Below are 18752 nucleotides of genomic sequence, written 5' to 3' on the forward strand. Positions count from 1 at the left end.
GTATACTGAATCACAAATACTGAGCCATAATCTCCCCTGGGAGAACATTCTCAAAGTGACTGAAGAAATTTCTCTTCTTCTTAGACATACCTAGTGATTGAAAGTTGTGCCGCTTGATCCTACACTTTCCAGAAAGGAACAACTCTTCCTTGCCAAATATTTTTAGAATTCTATAAATTTTGATGTGTCTCCTCTTAGTCTTCACAGCTCTGAAGAACAGGGATCCTCATATACCGTCTAAGTAGTCTCCAGCCCCTTGGTATGAACATAGAATTCTCCAACTTCCGGTAATTCCTTCCCCCTCCCTTCCCCTATCCCTATGTCACTCTGCCCCCTCGCCCTGCTGCCTATCACCTTCCTCATGGTTCCGCCTCCTTCTACTACCCATTGTGTTTTCCCCTATTCCTTCTTCACCCTTCCTGCCTATCACCTCCCTGCTTCCCCTCTCCCACCCCTTTATCTTTCCCCTTACTGGTTTTTCACCTGGCACCTACCAGCCTTCTCCTTCCCACCCTCCCCCCACCTTCTTTATAGGGCCTCTGCCCCTTCCCTCTTCAGTCCTGACGAAGGGTTCCGGCCCGAAACGGCGACCGATCTTTTCCACAGATGCTGCCCGACCTGCTGAGTTCCTCCAGCATGTTGTGAGTGTCACTGAAAGAAGTTAACTTTAGAAAAAATGTTACAGCAGAGAAATGAACAGAATTAATTTGTTCATCATAGAATTAACAGGACCTGACCACCTGCAAGTGTTGGATTGGAGGAAGATACAGAGATAATGTTATCTTCTAAACTTCAATGGATTTTATCATGACTCCTGCAGATTTGATAAGAATAAATGTTACAGTAGTCCACAACATCACAGAGCGAGAGAGATAAAGGGATTTAAAAACCAGCTGACATCACATCAGTAGTAGGGAAGAAGCTGTAATCAATTATTAAACATATAAAGGAAGGAGGCCCTGAAGAAAGAATTTAGGCAGTGAATCTATATCAATGATCTGGATGATAATGTGGTTAACTGGATCAGCAGATCTGTGGATGACACCATGATCTGGGGTGTAGTGGACAGTGAAAAAGGCAATCATGGCTTGTAGCAGGATCTGGAGCAGCGGGACTGAAAAATGGATCATCAAATTTAATGCAAACACATATGAGGTGCTGCACTTTGCTTGAACCAACCAGAGTAGGTCTTACACAGTGACCGGTAGGGCACTGAGTACAATGGGTGAACAAAGGGATTTGGCAATGCAGGTGCATAATTTGTTGAAAGTGGTGTCACAGGTAATAAATCTTTTGACATATTGACCTTCATAAATTAAAGTATTGAGTACACAAAATGGGACATTAGGTTGAAGTTGTATAAAATATTGATGAGCCTAATTTGTAGTATTGTGTGCAGTTTTGGTCACCTATCTACAGGAAAGATGTAAACAACGTTCAAAGAATGCAGAGAAAATTTACAAGTATGTTACCAGGTTTGGAGGACCTGAGTTATAAGGAAAGATTGAATAGGTTAGGAGTTTATTCCTTGGAACGTAGAAGATTGAGGAGATTTGACGAGATTTACACAATTATGAGGGGTATAGACAGGGTAAATGCAAGTAGACTCTTTCATCTGAGGTTGGGTGGGACGACAACCAGAGGTCATGTGTTACAAGTGAAAGATGAAAATTTTAAGGGAACATGAGGGGAAATTTCTTCACTCAGAGAGTCATAAGAGTGTGGAACGAGCTGCCAGTGGTGCATGCAAACGTGATTTCAAAGTTTATGAGAAGTTCTGATAGTTATGTGGATGGCAATGGTCCTGGTCTAGGTTGATGGAAGTAGGCAGTTTGTATGTTTTTCCACAGACTAGATGAGTCGAAGAGCCTGTTTCTGCACTGTACTTTTCTATGACTCTGTATTTGCATTAACGAGCAGGTGCACAGGGTTACCTAATAAACTGGCCACTGAGTAAACTGGTTGTGTCTGAAAGAGCTGTGACTTGAAGCACCACAGATCACAATCAGTCTGGCAGGATGGCATGGGAGTTGGCATTGCTGGGGGAGGGGGTGAGGAGCTTTGTTTCAACTAGCATAGATTTGAAAGGCCAAATGGCCTTTGCTTCTGTTTCACACATTTTCTATGATTCTCTAATTTCCACGATTCTGAGAGACTGAAGGAACGGGTTGGAGAATGGAATGGGCTCATGTTTGAGTGTTTATGTGAAGGAGCGGCAGAGAAACATGCTCTCAGACTGGCGATGTACACTGAGATCCAGACTGCTCGCCAATGGCTGTGAAACTTCACACAGGACAACCAGGAGTTCTGGCCAGGAATCATCCCTCAAGTCTGACAACAAATTACTAACTGGATTAGCCCAAGGCATCATTTGAATGACATATATCAACACTTCTCCCTCCGGAGGATCTATCCAGTAGCCTTGATGTGGGCTAAGTCAATGGATTGTACCCTTTTTGACCGCAAGGATTCCATAGCACATGAATTAATTTTGAAATCAGTCACTCTTCCAGATGAACAAAGCGACTTCCACAAATGGAAGTGAGATGAATGACTAGTTAATGTTACTGTGGTAGGCAGCGTAGGGTAAAGGAGAGATGGTTAGTACATTTTTGGAAAACAGTACTCATTGATAAAATCTCATCACCAGTTAGTCAGTGATTAGAGGGGATAACTTCACTCAGTTTTACTCTCCCAACACTGAACTGTTCACACAACACGAGGACTCACTTTCAAGGATTCTTTATCCCATGTTCTTGATGATTATTGCTTATTTATTTATTATTATTATTGTTGTATTTATTTACTTTTCTCAGCTCATATTGGTAAAACCTGAGGTAGTGGCATAGCCAAATAAGCTCATTTGTCAATTGCTAGGAATGTTCAGATTATTCTAGTGGTGTTTACTATAGTGGCTTTCTGAAACATTCACTGTATCCTATCTTATCAGTCTCAAGTGCCATTACTTGGTAATATACATGCAATATGAATGCGTCTTCTTCTCCTTCTTCTTTGTTTTTTATTGATTCTATCGTGACTCTTGTACTTATTGTGAATGCCTGCAAGAATATTCTACAAGTATAGAACATAGAACAGTACGGCACATTACAGGCCTTTCAGCCCACAATGTTGTGCCGACCCTCAAACCCTGCCTCCCATATAATCCCCCACCATAAATTCCTCCATATACCTGTGAAGAGCAAGAGGATAAGATGTGAGCGAATAGGATCAATCTAGTGTGACAGTGGAAGAGTGTGTATGGAACCGGAAGAGATAGCAGAGATACTTAATGAATACTTTTCTTCAGTATTCTCTAGGGAAAAGAATGCTGGCAATTGTAGGGATGACTTACAGCGGCATAGATTAACTCTGTCACCTCCAGAATCAACCTGGTAAGCTTTCCCTACACTGTCACTGAAGCCAATATATCATTCCTCAGGTAAGGAGAGCAGAGCTGCACAAAATACTGCAGGCATAGCCTCACCGGTACCCTGTACAGTTGTATCATAACCTCCCTGCTCTTAAGTTCAATCTCTCTGGCAATGAAGGACAACATTGCATTTTTTTGATAACCTGTAATATCTGTTTTTGTGATTCATGTACTGTACAACCACTCCCAAGTCCCTTTGCACAACAGCAAACTGCAATCTTTCCCTTGAGAGTGGATAATATCGCATTTGGGGTGACACGCCAGCCACTTCCCTTCCTCACACATTCCAGAGTGCCCCTCGGTTCATTGGTTACATGTATGTAATCAGGCGGTGCAGGCTCGCTGGACATGAAGGACCTGTTACTGTGTTGTATCTCTAAATAAATAAGTAAATACCAACATGGTACTCCACCTGCCGGACCCTTGCACACACACCTAACCTTTCTATATCTCTCTGCGGACTCTCCCCAACCACGGCACAATTTAGTGTCATCAGCGAATTTAGAAATACTACACTGTCCCCTCTTCCAGATCGTTAATATATATCGCCAACAGGTGTGGGCCCAGCACCGACCCTATGGCAATAATCGGAGAATATTCTGACTGACTGAGGTGTATAAGATGATGAGAGGCATTGATCGTGTGGATAGTCAGAGGCTTTTTCCCAGGGCTGGAATGGCTAGCCTGAGAGGGCACAATTTTAAGGTGCTTAGAAGTAGGTACAGAGGAGATGTCGGGTAAGTTTTTTTATGCAAAGAATGGTGAGTGCATGGAATGTGCTGCCGGCGATGGTGTGGAGGTGCATACAATAGGGTCTTTTAAGAGACTCCTGGATAGGTATATGGAGTTCAGAAAAATAGAGGGCTATGGGTAAACCCAGCTAATTTCTAAGTTAAGGACATGTTCGCCTTTGTGGGCTGAAGGGCCTGTATTGTGCTGTAGGAATTCTATGTTTCTGTGTTTCTATGATTTCATCACCACCGGTGTGGAGTCTCCAAAGTTCAGGATGATGAGGGGCTGCAGAAGGTTGTAGGCTCAGATAGCTACATCATGGACAAAAGCCTCCCCTACCCACCATCGACATCAGCAAGAGGGAGTGCCCTAAGAAGGTAGAACCCATCATTTGGAACCCTTACCATTGATGGCTGCTTCCATCATCAGGATCTCCATCAAGAAAGCAACATCCATCATTAGGAAGCCTCACCATTGAAGGCAGCACCCCTCTTTACGGAGCCTCACTATGCGGGTCAAGTCCGCTTCCTGTTATTTCTATCAGGAAGAAGGTATAGGAGACTGAAGAGGCACACTCAGTGATGAAGGAACAGCCCCTTCCCCTCTGCCAAAAGATTTCTGAATAGTCATTGAACTTATTAACATTAGCTCGTTATTTGTCTTTGCACTGTTTATTCTTTTTGTAAATTAGTGTATTTTATGTCTCTCATTTTACTGCTGCCACAAAACATCAAGTTTTGCAACATATGTCTGTGATAATAAACAGGCTTCTGATTTTGAAACATATGAAATAGAATCAGTCAGTCACTCGGGTGATTGACGTCAGGTACTCCACAGACTCTCCAGTTTATCTGACTTTGCTATGTTAGTGCGTTCATGGTCTGTAGCATGTGCTCAGACTCTGGATGTGACATTAATGAGTTGTTTGGTTAGCAAGTGGGATTGGGGCATCCCTGACAAGGGCAGCTCTTGTTGCTAATCCATACTTACACTTGAGAGCGAGGTTGCATCTGCCTTTTGTGAACACTGATCCCTCTGCTGAAGGTGGTCTTGCAGTTCTGTCGGACAGGCAGTTCCTGCACTGCATCCCGTGAAGGTGGAGGAACAGTGGAGTATCTCCACGTTATGTTGTGGGATTTGAACATAGAACATTACAGCACAGTACAGACCATTTGGCCCATGATCTTGTGGTGACCTTTTAACTCATTCTAAGATCAAATACTTCCCTCCTACATAACCCTCCATTTTCTATCATCCACGTGCCTAAGAGTTTCTGAATGTGCCATAAAGAACATATTTTTAAGCTGGTCTGAGAAGAGTATATGGAAGGGGGTGGTGTCAGAAGGGTGGGGTATGGAAAGCATTGCTGGGAGTGGTGGCTGAGCCCGTTGCATTAGGGACATTTAAGTGATTATTGTGCTGTACTCTGCTAGAATGCCTGTCTTCTATATTCTAAAACTCACTAAAATTTAGGAGACATGATTGCCAATGCTACATCCCTTGATGACTGTGCCTAATCAATTGTTGCTTTTTTAAATCAAAATACAATCTGATCAATGACTTGGTCATGTTCCTGAATGGGTTGGAAGTGGAGATGAAAGGGATTACTATGATTACTACCAACCGGTCACTGCACAACTATCAACATGGTTTATGGTGGACCCCAGAGATAAGATCACTGGGTTAATGTCTTGACCAACTGCCCATCAATAGTCTCTTTCAGTGGTCAACCTGCAGGGATGACATATGGACCCTGTTCAGGGAAACTCAGTGCAAAATAAATTTGGCTTAATGGCTTAGACCATAAGGCCATAAGACATAGGAGCAGAATGAGGCCATTCATCCCATTAAATCTGTTCCAACATTCCATCATGGCTGATCCTGGATCCCACTCAACCACATACATCTGCCTTCTCACCATATCCTTTGATGCCCTGACCAATCAGGAAACTATCACCTTCCGCTTTAAATACATCCATGGAATTGGCCTCCACCTGCAGTCTACACCTGAGCATCCCACAGATTCACTACTCTCTGGCTAAAAAAAATCCCTCCTTACCTCTGTTCTAAAAGGTTGCCCCTCACACCGATCGTGAACTAAAATATCTATATTTCACACTTCACAAAACATTGTAATGCCCTGTATACCCCACACATCACCTCAGTGTTCCACTGAAGGCTGCCGCCAGAAACAAGCCTGGAACTCCAGGGTACGTCCGAAAAATATCCAGCACCATGTAAGGCATCAGCTGTAAGGAGAATGAAAAGGTGAGGCGGGCAGATGGAGGTGATCACAGCCCAGTGCCCAGAACAGACAAGTGGAGAACCACAACCCAGTGGCCAGTGCAGACAAGTGGTGAACCAGAACCCAGTGGCCAGTGCAGGCAAGTGGTGAACTGTAATCCAGTGCCCAGAGCAAATGGTGAACCACAACCCAGTGCCCAGAGCAGACAAGTGGAGAACCACAACCCAGTGGCCAGTGCAGACAAGTGGTGAACCACAACCCAGTGGCCAGTGCAGACAAGTGGTGAACCAGAACCCAGTGGCCAGTGCAGACAAGTGGTGAACTGTAATCCAGTGCCCAGAGCAAATGGTGAACCACAACCCAGTGCCCAGAGCAGACAAGTGGAGAACCACAACCCAGTGGCCAGTGCAGACAAGTGGTGAACCACAACCCAGTGGCCAGTGCAGACAAGTGGTGAACCACAACCCAGTGGCCAATGCAGACAAGTGGTGAACCACAACCCAGTGCCCCACAGACAAATGCCAAGACACAGCCCCCATGTGCTTAAAGCAGAGTGGTGCAAACAGCACGGCCTCTCCATAATCCACACCCACTCACTACAGATGGGGATCCCCCGTACAATGGAGAGAAAGAGACGTGGCAAGGTGCGGATGGTTTGTTGTGTAAAGTGTCAGGGTTGTGAGGGTTGTGAAGGTTGTGTGTGCAACTGGGTGCAGAGCGAAGGGGCTATGAACAATTGTGGTGGGCTGTGAATAGATAAGGAGGGGTGTGAATGGGTGGGCAGTAGTGTGAACTGGTGAGGAGGGAGTGTGAATGGATTGGGAAAGGTGTGAATAGGTGGGAGGGATGTGACCGGGTGGAGATGGTGGTGAATGTGTGGGCAGTGGTGTGAACGTGAGGAGGAGGGGTGAATGGGTGGTTAGGGGTGTGACCGGATGGGGAGGGGGTGTGAAAGGGTGGCGAGTGATGTGAATGGGTTGGAGGAGTTGCGAACAGATGGGGTGGAGGTGTGAATGGGTAGGAAGGGGTGTGACCAGTCGGGAGGGGTTGTGAACAGTAGGAGTGTTGCGAAAGGGTAGGGAGGTGATGTGACAGGTTGGAGAGGGGTGTGAATGGCTGGAGAGGGAGTGTGAACTAATGGGGAGGATGTGGACGGTGTGTGGAGAAGATATATTAAAATATTCTGTAGAACAGTGAGCCCATTGAATTGTATTATATGTTGCATTCACCTGATCAGGTGCAGTCACATGACCTGACCTGCTGCACTTACCTGGCTAGGTGCAGTCATGTGATCTACCCTGCAGCACTCACCTGGTCAGGTGCAGTCACATGACCTGCCCTCACTGGGTCACAGTCTCGGTACAGAACAAATGCGATGATACCACAAGCTCCTGCACTGGTCACAATACACCAGAGGCCCAGCTGGTTGATGAAGATGGCACTAGTATCAAAGAAAGGCAGAGTGAGGCCTGTTCTACACCAAGGTCAGTGAGAGATGCCTAACTCTCCAGTTCACATGAGGGGTGAAAAGGAGAGGGGGAAAGAGCTAGGGAGAGGAGTGAGGAGATAGGAAAGGAAGTTGGGTCTGGGACTTGAAAGTTAGAGTCCTGTCCAGCTCTTGGCTCTATCCCTCCCCCTCCTGTCTTCTCCTATCATTTTGGATCTCCCCCTCCCCCTCCAACTTTCAAATCCCTTACTCACTCTTCCTTCAGTTAGTCCTGACGAAGGGTCTCGGCCTGAAACGTCGACTGCACCTCTTCCTACAGATGCTGCCTGGCCTGCTGCGTTCACCAGCAACTTTGTTGTGTGTTGCTTGAATTTCCAGCATCTGCAGAATTCCTGTTGTTTGGGTCTGGGACTGTTCCTCTGGTCAGGCTGGTTTCGAACACTTGTCAGAACATCAGGCTGGGGGTGAGTTATTTAGGACTGAGCTGAAATGTTTCTTAAGTGGTCAGTAAACTGTAGTCACCAGGGCACCAAATATAACAAAAGTTTCAGTGACAGAATGCGTGAGAGGAGATGGTGAAACAGCAGTAACCTGATTGTGAGATCCGGCATTGAATGATGGCCAGGCTCAGGGAACAACTATTGCTCCTGTTTTCTTTACATTTCATATGGTCGGGATGAAAGGGTCCTGAAGAAAGGTTCTCAAATTGAGACAGCTCTCTCCACAGATGTCATGGGATCTGCTGCATATATCAGCTCCAGCATTCCATCCCTCGCCCTTCTCCTCTGAGTTCCGTCTTTCTCACTGTCCACCCTCTCTAGAGAAATCAGCCCAGAGTAGTGAATTGTCCCCTCCTCTCCCAGATGGCACTGTGCATGTCTTGGTCTCCTATCACAGATATTCCCTTTGCTTTATCCACCTGTCGCCATTCCCTGAAGAAAACACATTCAATTTCAGCTGAATGTTAACCCTGTCTCTTTCTTCACAGATGCTGCCTGATCCGCTGAGTATTTCTGGTATTTTGTGGGAGGAGGCTAGGGTGTGGGGGTGATTGAGAGAGTGCAGGAATTAGCTAGAGAATGTGGATTGGGGTAGGAGTTTGGTTTGAGGATTATATGGATAGAAAAGGGGACTATGTGAATAGCAGGGGATAGGACAGACATTGTTTTAGGGTGGTTGTGTTGCTGGAGCTGGGAGTCTAATGATGATGGAATGGGTGAAAATTACAGTACGCATTTGGCCCCTTGATACTGGACTGGACCTTGCTGAGGTTGTTATCATTAATCCATTTTATTTCTCAGTGAATGAGGATCATCTGTCCAGTGTGGTTTCTCTGTTCGTCCTCAGGCTCCAACTTGTCCACACCCTCACCCTTCACTCCAAAAATCTAAGGCCACATGTGGTTTCCATTGTTGGCAGAACTTCAAATGATGACGAGAGGGCGTGCAGGAGTGAGGTATAGCAGTCAGTTGAGTGGGGTCACAGCAACAACCTTACACTCAATGTCAGCAAGACACACCGCGCATGAATATAGTGATAACTCAATTATAAGGCACTTATAAGTCAATAGCATCATAACATTTTAAGTAACGTTTGGATATTAAACACACAGCACATATTTTCCTCGTATGAACATATAAAATCATTGCAACACACCAATATCGCTGAATCAGTGGGAGCCCCGGGCTTGTTCCCTTGCAGCAAGACGGTCCCATCGAAGGGTGATGGGAGACAGCAATACTCAAAGGGGGTTCTTTATATCCAGATTATTCTGCAATTTAGTTTTCGTTGCATTCATTGCAGAAAACCTTGCTTCGCGGAGATATGATGTTGGAAATAGAAGCAACGTTTTCAGTGCTTTCATGGCTATCTCAGGATATTCAGCCTTGACTTTGATCCAGAATGCTGGCAGGGATATTATGTCAAACATACTTTTCAGCCCACCGTCATTTACAAACTCGAGGAGTTGATCTTCTTCCTGCACTGACATGGATGACGTGTGTGTAATAAACTCACTTGTGTTCAAGTTCAACAGTGGGCGTGACAGGGAATGAGAAAAGGTGCAGCTATCTCATATCGTTTCATATCGCTAAATCATATTGTTTCCTCGCGGCCCGGTAGCACATGCTTTGCGGCCCGGTACCGGTCCATGGCCCGGTGGTTGGGGACCATTGCTCTATAGTATCCAAGACATCTTCGAGCAGTATTGCCTTAGGAAGGTGGTGTCCATTATTAAGGATCCCCACCACCCAGGACATTCCCTCTTCGCACTGTTACAGTTGGGAAGGAGGTACCGAAGACTAGAGGCACATACTCAAGTGATTCAGGAACAGCTTCTTCCCCTCTGCCATCTGATTTCTAAATGGACATCGAATCCATGAACACTACATTGTTACTTTATTATTTCTGTTATTTTGAACTACTTGTTTTAACTTAACTATTTAATAGACATATATATAGTTAATGTAACTCATTTTCCCCTGTTTATTTATCATGTATTTCATTGTACTGCTGCCGTAAAGTTAACAAATTTCCATAAGACCATAAAACATAGGAGCAGAATTAGGCCATCTGGTCCATCGAGTCTGCTCTGCCATCCAATCATGGCTGATCCCTTTTTTCCCTCCTCAACCCCATTTCCTGGCCTTCTCCCCGTAATCTTTGATGCGATGTCCAATCAAGAACCTATCAATCTCTGCCTTAAATACACAAAATGACCTGGCCTCCACAGCTGGATGTGGCAACAAATTCCACAAATTCACCATCCTTTGGCTAAAGAAATTTCTCCGCATCTCTGTTTTGAAAGGGCACCCCTCTACCCTGAGGCTGTGCCCTCTTGTCCTAGACTCCCCCACCACGGGAAACATCCTTTCCACATCTACTCTCTCTAGGCCTTTCAATATTTGAAAGGTTTCAATGAGATCCTCCTCATCCTTCTGAATTCCAGTGAGTACAGACCCAGAGCCATCAAACATTCCTCATATGATAACCCTTTCATTCCAGGAATTATCCTTGTGAACCTCCTCTAAACCCTCTCCAATGCCAGCACATCTTTTTGAAGATGAGGGTCCCAAAACTGTTCACAATACTCAAGCTGAGGCCTCACCAGTGCCTTATAAAGCCTCAGCATCACATTCTTCTTGTATTCCAGACCTCTTGAAATGAATGCTAACATGGCATTTGCCTTCCCCACCACCGACTCAACCTGCAAGTTAACCTTTATGGTGTTCTGCACAAGGACTCCTAAGTCCCTCTGCATCTCAAATACCTGGATTTTCTCCCCATTTAGAAAATAGTCTGCACATTTATTTCTACTACCAAAGTGCTTACCCATGCATTTTCCAACATTGTATTTCATTCCAACTTTGTTACCCATTCTCCTAATCTGTGTAAGTCCTTTTTCATCCTACCTGTTGCCTCAACACTACCTGCCCCTCCAAAATCTTCTCAAAGAATTCCAGCAGGTTCATCAGGCAAGATTTTCCCTGAAGGAAACAATGCTGACTTTGTACTATCTTGTCATGTTTCACCAAGTTATCACTTCATCCTTAACAATTGACTCCAACATCTTCCCAACCACTGAGGTCAGGCTAACTGGTCTATAATTTCCTTTCTGCTGCCTTCCTCCTTTCTTAAAGAGTGGAGTGACATTTGCAATTTTCCAATCCTCTGGCAGCACGCCAGAGTCCAATGAGTTTTGAAAGATCATTTCTAATGCCCCTACAATCTCTAACACATCTTCTTTCAGAACCCTAGGGCACAGTTCCTCTGGTCCAGGTGACTTATGTACCTTTAGATCTTTCAGCTTTTTGAGCACCTTCTCACTTGTAACAATGACTGCACCCACTTCTCTTCCTTCACACACTACAACATCAGGCATACTGCTAGTGTCTTCCACTATGAAGACTGATCAAAATACTCATTTCTTTCATCAGCCATCTCCCTGTCCCTCCGTTATTATCTCTCCTGCCCCATTTTCTAGCAGTCCTATATCCACTCTCATTTCTCTTTTATTTTTAAAATACTTAAAAAAAACTTTTACTACCCACTTTGATATTATTCGCTAGTTTGCTTTCATATTTCATCTTTTACCTTCTAATGATTTTTTTGGTTGCTCTCTGTAGGTTATAAAAAACTTCCCAATCCTCTATCTTCCCACTAATTTTTGCTTTGTTAGATGTTCTTTCTTTTGTTTTTACAATAATTTTGTCTTCCCTTGTCAGCCATGTCTATACTATTTCACCATTTGCGTATTTCTTCATTTTTGAATACACGTTTCCTGCACCTTCCTCATTTTTCCCAGAAATGTACACCATTGCTGCTCTGCTGATATCTCTGCTAGCAGCTCCTTCCAATTTAGAACAATAGAACCATAGAACATTATAGCACTGAATCAGGCCTTTTGGCCCTTCGTGGCTGTGCCGAACCATTTTTCTGCCTATCCATGTACCTGTCCAAGTTTTTCTTAAATGTTAAAAGTGAGCCTGCATTTACCACTTCATCTGGCAGCTCATTCCACACTCCCACCACTCTGTGTGAAACCCCCCCCCCCAATGTTCCCTTTAAACATTTCACCCCAAACAATTATTTACCTCCTTTCCTAATTTAAGTGATTACATGTTGATAATGGGGGGAGACTTTAATTGCTGTTTAAATCCCTCAATGGATAAATCTGTATCTACTCAGGCATTACTGAATAAGTCAGCTATTCTTATCAACTCGTTTTTGACTGACTCAGGAATCTCAGAGATCTGGAGATTTCTACATCTTAAGGATAAAGAATTTTCTTTTTTTTCACATGTACATCATACTTATTCTAGGATTGACTATGTTTTTATAGACTCTTGTTTAATTCCATCTGTAATTGAGAGTAACAATGACATCATTGCCATCTCTGATCATGCACCATTGAATCTCTCTATCAAATTATTGGATATACCTTCTAATACTAGACAACGGTGTTTTAATTCCAATTTACTTCAAGATTTGGATTTTGTAAAATTTATTAAGGATCAGATTGACTTTTTTTTTTAAACTAATGCTACGGATGAAATTTCCAGTGGGGTTATGTGGGACACTTTTAAAGCATATATCCGTGGTCAGAATATTTCCTACTCTGCTGGATTGAAAAAATGCATTAAGAATGAAATACTTGTGTGATTGATAAGATTAAAGACATTGATAAAAAATATGCCATTGCTCCTAACGAGGAGCTTTACAAACAGAGAGTTGAACTTCAAATGGAGCATAGTTTACTTGTAACATTGTCAATTGAAAACCAACTAATGAAAACTAGAAGTGAGTTTTAGATACATGGTGATAAATCTGGTAAATTATTAGCCAATCAATTAAAAACAGCTTTGGTTAAACGTCAAATTATTCAGATTCGCAAACCTGATGATACTTTAACAGTTGATCATGATGAGATTAATAAATCTTTTCAAGAATTTTATACATCTTTATATCAGTCAGAATTTCCTCATGATCCCAATGAGATGTATGACTTTTTAAGGAAATTGAACTTTCCAAAATTGACGCCCAAAGAACATCTAAAGTTAGAAACACCTATGACGGATGAAGAAATAAAGGGTGCTATTTCTCCAATGAATTCTGGCAATTCACCTGGTCCAGATGGCCATACAGTAGAATTTTTAAAGTTTTCCTCTTCTATCCTTTCTCCCCAGTTATGCAGAGTTTTTAAAGATGCAATTATTATAGGTAAACTACCACTATCATTTTACCTCTATTTCCTTAATTCTAAAAAAAAAGCATCCTACTGAATGTGCATCATATAGACCGATATCCTTATTGAATGCAGATTCAAAAATTTTTTCTAAAATATTGGCATCTAGGTTAGAAAAGGTATTACCTCAAATTATTTCTGTGGACCAAACTGGATTTATTCAAAATTGTTATTCATCCTTTAATATTAGGAGATTAATAAATATTGTTAATATTCCTTCACTGAGAACTCCAGAATGTGTTATTTCATTAGATGTTGAGAAAGCTTTTGACAGAGTTGAATGGCCATATTTATTTAGTACGCTTGAGAAGTTTAATTTCAGTCCAATATTTATATCCTGGATTAAACTGATATATCATACCCCTCTAGCTTCAGTTTTGACTAATAATCAAAGTTTTCCCTTTTTTCAATTATTTTGTGGTACTAGGCAGGGTTGTCCTCTAAGTCCTTTATTATTTGATATTGCTTTAGAAACTTTAGCAATTGCTATTCGAGATTCACCAAATATTTTTGGTATTACTCATGGGAAAGAGATACATAAGTTATCATTATATGCAGATGATTTATTATTGTATAATTCTGACCCAGAGAAATCCATTCCTGCAATTTTATCTTTGTTGGCTAAGTTTAGTAAATTTTCTGGCTACAAACTGAATCTTAATAAGAGTTAACTTTTTCCGTTAAATATGCAGGTTCCAAATTATAAACGTTTACCATTTAGATTAGCTACTGATCACTTTCCCTATTTAAGAGTAAAAATCACCAAGAAGCATAAGGATTTATTAAGGGTTAATTTTTTACCTTTATTTGATCAGATTAAAGGTTAGTGTACTAAATGGTCACCAATGTCTTTGTCATTAATTGGTCAGATCAACGCTGTTAAGATGATTATTTTACCTAAATTTCTATATTTATTTCAAGCACTGCTAATTTTTATTCCGAAATCATTTTCTGATAACGTTGATTCAAAAATTTCCTCATACATATGGCAGAATAAAAATCCTAGACTAGGTAAAAGATACTTACAGAAGCCCAAAACAGAGGGCGGTTTAGCATTGCCGAAGTTTAGATTTTATTACTGGGCAATTAATATTCGTTATTTAAAATTTTGGACATGGAATTGGGACACAGTTTCAAATCCACAGTGGGTTAATCTTGAATGTAATTCTGTTTCAGGATTTTCATTGGGTTCTATTCTAGGGACCCCACTCCCCTTTGATTTTTCTAAATTGGACAAACAAATGGATAACCCAGTAGTTAAATATACTCTTCGAATATGGTTTCAGCTTCGAAAATTTTTTGGACTGAATTCAATCTATTTTAGCAAGCCCTATTGTATCCAATTTTCTCTTTCATCTTTTGTTTTTGGACCAAGCCTATCTGGTCTAGAAAATAAAAGGTATAATATGGTTTTCTGATTTATTTTTGGATAATTGTTTTATGTCTTTTGAACAATTATCTAATAAATATAATTTACCTAGATCCCACTTTTTTAGACATTTGCAGATCAGAAACTTTTTAAATACTGTTCTTACTACCTTTCCGATTTCATATTCTACAGATATAATGGAAAAATATTTAGATTTAAATCCTTTTCAGAAAGGTTCAATAGCAATTATTTATAATATGATAATGAAAATAAATCCAGATGTTTCGAATACAATTAAGAACGATTGGGAAAGGGAACTTAAGCTTACCTTACCTACTGAGAAATGGCAAAAAATTTTCCAACTAGTTAACTCTTCCTCTATATGTGCTAAACATGCATTGATACAGTTTAAAGTTATACAGAGAGGTCATATATCTAAGGATAAATTAGCTCGTCATTACTCTCATATAAACCCTGTATGTAATAGATGTCATTCTGAGATAGCCTCATTAACTCGTATGTTTTGGTCTTGCCCTTTGTTGAAAAAACATCGGGGCGATATCTTTGATATTATTTCAATTGTTTTGAATATTGATCTACAACCTCAACCTATTACTGCCATCTTTGGTTTACCACTGATAGAACAATGTTATCTGACCTCCTCAGCTTGTCGGATGATTGCTTTTGTTACTCTAATGGCTAGAAGATCCATACTATTGAATTGGAAAGAGATTAATCCTCCTACTACATTTCATTGGTTTTCTCAAACTATGCCTTGTTTAAATTGAGAAAAAAATAGAAGTGTCATGTATGACCCATCTATTAAATTTGATGAGATTTGGAGACCATTTACTCAATATTTTCACATGATGTAATTTGACCCTTTCCAATTCCATTTTGTTACTTCAGTATATGGGGAGAGGAGCAGAAGTGGCAACACTATTGGTTTTATCTGAGATATCATAATAGCCCTTTCTTTTTCTCTTTAGTTTTCTTCTAGTTTGGTTAGATTAGTTTTTTTTCCTAATGGGATTTTTTTTTTGTTTTCTTATATTTTTGTATTTTCATGTATTTTTTTTCTATATTTTATTGGTAATTTTATGAGATTTTTGGAGGCTTATTAAGTATGTGCCATTTGAGTTTATACCTGTATAAACCAATTATTATCAATATAATCCCAATTGTTCTGTACTTATTTTTTGTAATGTTTATGATGTTGAAATTAATAAAAAGATTGAAAAAGAAAAGAACATTTCCCCCTTCACCCTTAACCCATGTCCTCAAGTTTTTTTCTCCCCTAGCCTCAGTGGAAAAAGCCTGCTTGCATTCACTCTATCTATACGCATCATGATTTTATATACCTCTATCAAATCTCTCCTCATTCTTCCATGCTTCTCCTTTGACCAACTCCTCTCTCATACCACTGTAATTTCCTTACTCCACTGAAATACTGCTATATCAGACTCCCTATCAAATTTCAAGTTGAACTCAATCACATTGTGATTACTGTCTCCTGAGGATTCCTTTACCTTAAGCTCCGTAATTGCTTCCGGTCCATTACATAACACCCAATCCAGCGTAGCTGATTCCATAGTAGGCTCAACAACAAACTGCTCTAAAAAGCTATCTCTTAGGTATTCAACAAACTCACTCTCTTGAGATCCATTACCAACCTGATTTTCCCAATCGACCTGCATGTTAAAATTTCCCATGACTATCATAACGTTGCCCTTTTGGATCTCCTTTTCTATTTCCTGTTGTAACCTGTGGTCCACCTGCCAGCCACCGTTGGGAGGCCTGTATATAACTACCATCAACGTCCTTTTACCCTTGCAGTTTCTTAACTCAACCCGCAAGGATTCAACATCTTCCACTCCTATCTCACACCTTTCTACTGATTTGATGCCATTCTTCACCAGTAGAGCCACACCACCCCATTTGCCCACCTTCCTATCCCTCTGATATAACATGTAACCCTGGACATTAGCTCCCAACATTTCACGACATACACTAGTGATATTCATTCTGATGTTGGTCTGTTTGTCTGAAGCGTTTTGGAAATTACAACTTTCTTCGACTGGGGTCGGAAGGGAAATTACTGGTACAAGTGGGAGAAAAAACAATTCCCAGCTTGCCTCCTCTCTCAGCTTCATCCTCACGGCTAAGCAACTAAGGTTTCTACACCTCAAACAATCCTGCAGCAAGGAGTTAATTTCATTTTCCAAATATATCCTTCACTCCTCTCTCTCTGTTGAAGGAGTCATGTAGCTGTGCAGGACTGGCATGGTAGGAAGCCACTGACATCTCCTGGGTCTTTGGCCTGTCGTCCTTTCCCATAGTGAATACTGAAGCAAAGTATTCATTAAGTATCTCTGCTATCTCCTCTGGTTCCATACACACTTTTCCACTGTCACACTTGATTGGTCCTATTCTCTCATGTATTATCCCCTTGCTCTTCACATACTTGTAGAATGCCTTGGAGTTTTCCTTAATCCTGTCTGCCAAGGCCTTCTCACTCTCCTAAGTTCTTTCTTAAGCTCCTTTCTGCTTGCCTTATAATCTTCTAGATCTCTATTACTAATTAGTTTTTTGAACCTTTCGTAAGCTCTTCTTTTCTACTTGACTAGATTTACAACAGTACACCATGGTTCCTGTACTTTACCATCCTTTCTCTGTCTCACTGGAACTTACCTCTGCAAAACTCCACGCAAATATCCCCTGAACACCTGTACATTTTCCTCAGAACATCTGTTCCTAATTTATGCTTCCAAGTTCTTGCCTGATACCCTCATATTTCCACTTACTCCAATTAAATGCTTTCCCAGCTTGTCTGTCCCTATCCCTCTCCAATGTAATGGTAAAGGAGCTAGAATTGTGATCACTATCTCCAAAATGCTCTCCCACTGAGAGATCTGACACCTGACCAGGTTCATTTCCCTATACCAGATCAAGTACAGCCTCTCCTCTTGCAGGCTTATCTACATGTTGTGTCAAGAAACCTTCTTGAATACACCTAACCAACTCCACCCCATCTAAACCCCTTGCTCTAGGGACATGCTGATTGATATTTGGGAAGTTAAAATCTCTCACCACAATAACCCTGTTATAGAAACATAGAGATATAGAAAACCTACAGCACAATACAGGCCCTTCGGCCCTCAAAGTTATGCCGAACATGTCCCTACCTTAGAAATTACTAGGCTTACCTATAGACCTCTATTTTACTAAGCTCCATGTACCTATCTAAAAGGCTCTTAAAAGGCCCTGTCGTATCCGCCTCACCACCGTTGCCGGCAGCCCATTCGACGCACTCACCACTCTGAGTAAAAAAAATTTACCCCTGACATCTCCTCTGTACCTACTCCCCAGCACCTTAAACCTGTGTCCTCTTGTGGCAACCATTTCAGCCCTGGGAAAGAAGCCTCTGACTATCCACACAATCAATGCCTCTCATCATCTTATACACCTCTATCAGGTCACCTCTCATCCTCCGTCGCTCCAAGGAGAAAAGGCCGAGTTCACTCAACCTATTCTCATAAAGTATGCTCCTCAATCCTGGCAACATCCTTGTAAATCTCCTCTGCACCTTTTCTATGGTTTCCACATCCTTCCTGCAGTGAGGCGACCAGAACTGAGCGCAGTACTCCAAGTGGGGTCTGACCAGGGTCCTATGTAGCTGCAACATTACCTCTCGGCTCCTAAGTTCAATTCCACGATTGATGAAGACCAATACTCTCTTAACTACAGAGTCAACCTGTGCAGCTGCTTTGAGTGGACCGCAAGATC

At 41.7% G+C, this 18752-nt stretch overlaps 1 protein-coding gene across 2 annotated transcripts in view; it reads right to left on the bottom strand.

Annotated features, from left to right (window-relative positions):
- slc5a5 (solute carrier family 5 member 5) overlaps positions 1–18752 on the bottom strand; it is a 95604-nt gene that overhangs the window by 42018 nt on the left and 34834 nt on the right. Inside the window, exons 7-8 of one of the 2 annotated variants that reach the window (XM_072249931.1) lie at positions 7719–7848; positions 6323–6411 (exon numbers count right to left, since the gene is read on the bottom strand). The exons of the other annotated variant lie outside the window; for it this stretch is intronic. Of the exons in view, the coding sequence (XP_072106032.1) occupies positions 6323–6411; positions 7719–7848 (219 nt within the window). The remainder of the gene's footprint in view (positions 1–6322; positions 6412–7718; positions 7849–18752) is intronic. 2 annotated transcript variants of the gene reach the window in all.

The sequence above is a fragment of the Mobula birostris genome, assembly GCF_030028105.1.
Source record: "Mobula birostris isolate sMobBir1 chromosome 26 unlocalized genomic scaffold, sMobBir1.hap1 SUPER_26_unloc_1, whole genome shotgun sequence".
In the NCBI taxonomy this organism is placed as follows: Eukaryota; Metazoa; Chordata; class Chondrichthyes; order Myliobatiformes; family Myliobatidae; genus Mobula; species Mobula birostris.